The sequence below is a fragment of the Pteropus vampyrus genome, unplaced genomic scaffold (assembly GCF_000151845.1).
Source record: "Pteropus vampyrus isolate Shadow unplaced genomic scaffold, Pvam_2.0 Scaffold14, whole genome shotgun sequence".
NCBI lineage: Eukaryota > Metazoa > Chordata > Mammalia > Chiroptera > Pteropodidae > Pteropus > Pteropus vampyrus.
In genome coordinates, this window is record NW_011888795.1 from 9,031,625 (window position 1) to 9,038,744 (window position 7,120).

At 34.7% G+C, this 7,120-nt stretch overlaps 1 protein-coding gene across 1 annotated transcript in view; it reads right to left on the bottom strand.

Annotated features, from left to right (window-relative positions):
- The window catches only part of VPS8 (VPS8, CORVET complex subunit), a 255,708-nt gene that overhangs the window by 137,927 nt on the left and 110,661 nt on the right, over positions 1-7,120 (bottom strand). Inside the window, exon 25 of the mRNA XM_011383477.2 lies at positions 3-34. Within this exon, the coding sequence (XP_011381779.1) occupies positions 3-34 (32 nt within the window). The remainder of the gene's footprint in view (positions 1-2; positions 35-7,120) is intronic.

The following is a 7,120-nucleotide window of genomic DNA, read 5'->3' on the forward strand; positions in this document are numbered from 1 at the left end:
ACAAGAAGCTTATTGCCCATAACTACTTGTTCATCTAAAATAGAAAAAGTATCTTCAGCAATTTTCTCTCAAAACCTTTTCAGATATATAATCATTATGTGGAAACAAAAAATAAAACTTAGCATTTAAAGTTAAGCATATCCCCAAATAACAAAAAACTGAGATCACTTTATTATTTTTAGAATTCCCGTTAGATTCTTTTCACAGACAAAATCAATGAGTCACTCAAGGGTACAAGAAACAGCCTATTGATGTGATGGAATACAATAACTGGTTTTCAAATATTCAAATAGCCTTGCATACTTGGGATAAGTCTCACGTGGTTGTGGTGTATAATTCTTTTTATACATTGTTGGATTCAATTTGCTCAAAAGTTGTTGAGGATTTTTGCATCTATGTTCATGAGAGATACTCGACTATAGTTTTCTTTTCTTGTAATGTCTTTGTCTGGTTTTGGTGTTAAGTAATATGAGCCTCATAGAATGAGCTAGGAAGTATTCCTTCAGCACTGTCTTCTAGAAGAGATTGTAGAGAGTTGGTATAATTGTTTCCTTATATGTTTGGTAGAATATACCAGTGAAACCAATCTCAGCCTAGTGCTGTTTTAAAATGTCATTAATTATTGATTCCATTTCTTTAATAGATATAGGCCTATTTGGATTGTCTATTTCTTCTTGCGTGAGTTTTGGCAAATTGTATCTTTCCAAAAATTTATCTGTTTCATCAGGGTAATCAAATTTGTGGGCATAGAGTTGTTCATAACATTAATTTATTATCCTTTTAATGTCCATAGGGTATGTACTGATGTTTTCTCTTTTCATTTCTGATGTTAATTATTTGTGTCTTCTCTCCTTTGTCTTCCTAGTTAGCCTGGCTAAAGGCTTGTCGATTTTATTGACCTTTTCGAAGAAACAGCTTTTGGTTTCAACTAAACGAAACAAAAATCAACAATTTTCTCTACTGACTTCCTGTTTTCAATGTCATGTTTCTGCTCTAGTTTTTATTACTTCTTTTTTCTTCTCCCTTTGGATTTAATTTGCTCTTCTTTTTCTAAATTCCTAAGGTTAAAGCTTACAGTATTGATTTTAGATCTTTCTTCTAATATATTCATTCAATATTATAAATTTTCCTCTTAAGTTCTTCTTTTGCTGCATGTCACATATTTCTATAAGTACTTTCATTTAATTCAGAATATTCTTAAATTTCTCAAGATTTCTCTATTGTCCATGTATTATTTAGAAGTGTGTTGTTTAATCTCCAAGTATTTGGAGATTTTCAAGCTTCCTTTCTCTTATTGTTTTCTAGTTTAATTCCATTGTGTTCTGAGAGCAGGCATTATATTTCTATTCTTTTAAATTTCTTATGGTGTGTTTTATAGCCCAGAACATGGCCTATCTTGGTGAATGCTTCATGTGAGTTTGAGAAAAATGTGTAATCTGTTATTGCTGGATGAGGTAGTTTATAGATGTTAATATCATCTATAATATTATAGATGTTAATATTATAACGTAATGGTGTTATGTCCTTACTGATTTTCTGCCTGCTGGATATGTCTATTTCTAATAGAGGGATGTTAAAGTCTCCATCTGTAATAGTAGATTTATCTATTTCTTCTTGCCATTCTATCAGTTTTTGCCTCATGTATTTTGATACTGTTGTTAGGTGCATACACATTAAGGATTGTTATGCCTTTTTGGAGTACTGATCCCTTTATCTTTATGTAATGCCTCTCTTTATTCCTGAAAACTTTGCTCTGAAGTTGGCTCTGTCTGAAATTAATACAACTAATCCTGCTTTCTTTTGATTAGTGTTATTATGGTATAACTTTCTTCATTTCTTTATTGAATGCGTCTTTATATTTAAAATGGGTTTCTTATACATAAAACTTAGTGGGGGTCCTGTTTTTCTGATCCATTCTAACAATCTCTGTTTTTTAATTGGTGTATTTATACCACTGACATTTAAAATGATTATTAATATAGTTGGATTAATATCTACCATAGTGTTACTGTTTTCTATTTCTTGTCTTTGTTCTTCATTCCTATTTTTGTCTTCAACACTTTTTCCTGCCTTTTGTGGTTTTAACTGAGCATTTTAAATGATTTCATTTTCTCTCCTTTCATAGTATGTCAATTATGCATCTTTAGTTGTTGTCCTCAAGCTTCCAACATACATTTACAACTAATCCAAGTCTACTTCCAAATAACTCTATATTGCTTCACAGGTAGTGCAAGTATCTTATAATAACAAAATACTCGTAATTCCTCCCTTCTGTGCCCGTATCCTTGCTGTCATTCATTTCATTTATACATAAGCATATACATACACACACACAATCAAACACATTGTTGCTATTATTTTGGACAAACTGTTATCTGATAGGACAATTAAGAATAAGAAAAACAGATGTTTTCTTTTACCTACTTATTCATTCTCTGATGCTCTTCCTTTCCTGGATGCAAGTTTCTTACTTATACTATTTTTCTTTCTCTCTAAAGAACTTCTTTTAACATTTCTTGCAAAACAGTTCTATAGGCAACAAGTGTCCTTAATTTTTGTCTGACAAGTCTTTATTTCTCCTTCAATTTTAGAAGATAATTTTGTGGGGTAAAAAATGTTATGTTGGTGGGTTTCTCTCTTAACACCTTAAATATTTTACTCCACTCTCTTCTTGCTTGCATGGTTTCTGACGAGAAGTAGGATGTAATTCTCATTTTTTCTCCTCTACAGGAATGTGCTTTTTTCCTTCTGGCCTCTTTCAAGATTTTTTCTTTATCTTTTATTTTCCACAGTTTGGATGTGATATGCCTATGTCATAGTTTTTTTGTTTTTTATTTTTGTTTTTTGGGTTTTGTTCTCCCTCTGTTTATCCTAATTGGTGTTCTCTGAGCTTATTGGATCTACGGTTTGGTATGGTCTGACATTAATTTAGGGAAATTTTCAGTCATAATTACTTCAAATATTGCTTCTGTTCCTTTCTCTCCTTCTTCTCCTTCTGATATTCCTAATACATGTACGTTAGGCCTTTTGTAGTTGTCCCATAGCTCTTGGATATTCTGTTGTGGTTGGTTTGTTTCTTTCAGTCTGTTTCTCTTTGCTTTTCAGTTTTCTAAGTTTCTACTGTTATGTCATCAAGCTCAGAGATTCTTTCCTCAAACGCGTCCAGTCTACTAATGAGCCTATCAAAGGCATTCTTCATTTCTGTTACAGTGTTTTTAAAGTCTAACATTTCTTTTTTACTCTTTCTTATAATTTCCAACTCAACGCTTATATTATTCATCTGTTCTTGCATATTGTCTACTTTTTCCATTAAAGCCCCTAGAATGTTAATCATAGTATTTTTTTTAAATTCCTGGTCTGATAATTTCAACATTCCTGACACATCTAAGTCTGGTTTTGATGATTGCTCTGTCTCTTCAAACTGTGTTTTTGCCTTGTAGTATGCTTTGTAATTTTTGAAAGGGATACATGATATACTAGGTACAAGGCACTATAGTAAATAGGCCTTTAGTAATTTAGTGGTAAGCTGTGAGGGAAAGGGAAGCACTCTTAGGATAATCATAGTCTTATGATTAGGTCTCAGCCTTTTGGTGAGCCTGTGTCCCTGGACTGTCGACTTCACCAATGCTTCTCAATTTTTTTCCCCTTAGGTAGCACGAGATGATTTAAAGGTGTTGGAGTTAGGTACTTCCCTTCCCCCAAGTAAGTTAAGTTCTGATAAAACCACAATAAGTTAGTTTCTCCTGATGGCCAGCCTATTTAAGAAAAAAAGGATACTCTAGGATATTTCAAAATGGTTTCTTTTCCGCTTCCCCTGCAGAAGTACAAGGAATTTTTCTCTGATATTCACTGTGAGAACCTGGTAGCAGTCCTCGAGGTACATCACACAAAACTGTGGGAGCTACCTTGTGCTGGGTGCCCCGGAGTTTTTAAATCTTAGACTTTTCCACATTGAGCTCCTGGCAATTTGTCAACTACAGTTTAAGATTCCCTACTCTAGCACTGGTTCCTGCAGAGCTGTCTGCTACAGTAAGTTATAATTCTCTGTATCTGCCTGTCTCTCCAATTTTTGGTGGTTTGGCCTATGACCTCACTTCTCTGGGAGATCTTTGTTCAGCTTTTTACTTGTTGGTAAGACAGAGTGGTGACTTCTAAGCACCTTTAGCCAGACCAGAAACCAGAAGTTTCAAATGTTACTTGATCCAACTCAGTTAGCATTTACATGGCGGCAGTCATTTTACCAGTATAACAAGTTCTTGTTTATTGGCCAGTTAGATAAACCTTTATTGCTAGAAATCTCAGAATGCATATAGCTCTTGATATTCCCAGAGAGTTAAATTTACTTGCTTAACATTCCAACTCCACTTTTCCATTACTATGAGTTTGAAGGCAGTGACTGTATTATCTCTGTGTTCTTAGCATCCAGTATAGCATCTGGCACATAGTAAGTACTTAGTAAACGTATACTGAACTCACATAGCATTTAATTTTCTTGATCTTTTTTTCCTCCTTTTCTCTCCCCAATATCTTTTTTAATATACTTTTCTATTGCAAAAGCTCATTAATCCCATTTGGATTTCCAATATTCTGCTTTCATTTCTGCTACACATACATGGGAAAGACAACTTTCTAGTCTTTTTCAAAAAAGATTAGTTTCAGGATACTTTAGGTATGAGAGACTAACTGATCCCCCTACCTCCTTACAAAAAAAAAAAAAAAAACACTATAAAATCCTGGATATAATATTAAAAGTAATTATCTGAAGCTTCTGCAAAGTGAATAGAAATAGATGAATCTGGTGGGGAGTTTACATTCACTAGGAAGAGACCAGCCTGGCAGCCATACAAGTAACTTTTCTTCTTCACAGCCTTTCCCTGAGCTAAATGCACTCTGCACTTCATATATAGAAACTTTAGGGGTAGAGGAAGGGGGAGCGGATGGAAAACCCCAAATCTTTGTGGCCTAGGGTACCAGAAAAGTGAAGCCAGGAAACCGTGAATGTGGAAGATAGCAGGAGAATTCTCAAAAGGGAACAAGTCAAAGAGGGGATGTTCAAATTGTCTATCCACATCCATGAGGGATCCTGAAACCACCATACATGAAAAAGAATCAGAGCAGCTCAGCCCAAGAGAAAAAGTCAGAACCAAGACTGGAGGAGCTGCCTCCCTGAATGGACTGGAGTGTGAAGAGAAGCAGACAGGCTCTGGTGAGGAGGCCAGGTGCTTAGAGGAGTGGAGACAAGGAGGTGCACAAATAAATTACTTTTACTTGTGGCTTTTAGCCTGGGACTAAGTACAGTCTATGTGGCAAGTGTAGCTGCAGCTGGAGGCTCACGTAAGAAAATCAGCAATCTTTCTGTTTGAGGAACTAGAGATGAGAAGATAAGAAACATGAACAGTTAACACACTGGAATAATCTTGCAAAAAAGAAAGCCAGAAAGAGGATCCTCACACTCTACCATCATCACTGACCGCTTCTAAACCAGACATGTAGAATAGGATAAAAGCAGACCAACTAAAGGAAAATGTCCTTTTGAAAAGAGACTGGAGCTGCCACAGCAGAAAGAGAGTTTGCAAATTCAAGCCTAGCCAAGAATATTATCTGATAAAACAAAGAGAAAAAATTCTCAGTTGAAAAAAAAGAATAAAATCTATAATCTCCAGAATGTAACATTCATAATGTTCAGGATAAAATCCAAGATTATCCAATACATGAAGAACCAAGATAATAACGTATTGTTAAGAGAAAAAAAAAAAAAATCAATCAAATCTAATCCTGAAATGAACAAAATGTTAGAACAGATAAGGATTTTAAAGCAACTATTATATTTCTCTTCAATGAAGTACAATACAACATGTTTCGGTACATGAAAATTTAAACAGATAAATGAAGAGATGCAGGAGAGGAACAGAGTAATAAAAAAAGAACCAAATGAAAATTACAGAACTGCAAGATACAATCGTGGAAGATAAAAATGCACTGAGTGGATTTAACAGCTGAGTTGGCATGAAAGAGTGAATCTGAAGGTAGAGCAACAGAAATCATCAGAGGAGAAGAACAAAGAGGGGAAAAAAAGATGAAACAAAACAAAAGCAAAACCCAGAGGGACTGACCTATGAGATGGTAGAGGAAAACCTTCAAAAATCTGCTCTTCCTTAAAAGCAAAGAGAACACTGGCAAAAACAATCAAATTCAACTTTTTCAGAACTCTTGAAATTAACTAACAGCTTACAATAATCCAGTAAATGTTTATTTAAGAATTATGGCTGAATCTCAGTAAGAACAGTGAGTTTCTTGGTAGTTTATCTTTACTTAGTCCTCATCTCCCTTTCCCCAGCTACACAGTAGTTTTTTAAAACCAACAGTCTTAAAACTACAGTAGCTGTGAAAACCAGCAACCTATTGGCCACTGGGAGGCAGAATGGATTTGAAGCTCCCCAAAAGTCCCATTTTCAGGGTTTGTCTTTTTTCTGTCCTGACTCAAGAGTTTATTCTTCGCAAACAGCACTATCCTCAGGGATTTGCCAGAAACAACCAGGTCAGTTATTTAACTTTACAAGTACCAGAGATGGTGCTACCGAAGGGACTAATAAAAGACTCACCAAAAACTTAAAAGGAAAAACTGGAGGATGGGAGGTCTCCAGGCTTTCAAAAGCTCCAACATATTTCTGGAACTCTACAAGGATATATATATGTACAGGGCTGTGCACATGCCCAGGAAAAACCTAAAAATGCCCTAATCTATAACCTATGGCAGACTTTGAGGCTCTGCACAAGCAGTAAGTGAAGGCTAAGGCAGAATTGTAAACTGCCTGCAGGAGCATTAAAATTCCAAAATAAAATGAGGCAAAAACTTATATACTTAAAGTAAGAAATAGATAATTCAATACTCCACTTTCAATAACATATAGAACAATCAGAAAAAGATGAACAGGAACTAAAAGTCTTAAACAAAACTATAAGCCAACTAGATCTAACAAACATCTATAGAACACTCTACTCAACATATTATTTTCAAGGGTACATATTATTTTCAAGGGTACATGAAACATTCTCCAGAATAGGTCATATGTTAGGCTATAAAACAAGTCTCAATAAATTTAACATATAGAAATTTTAC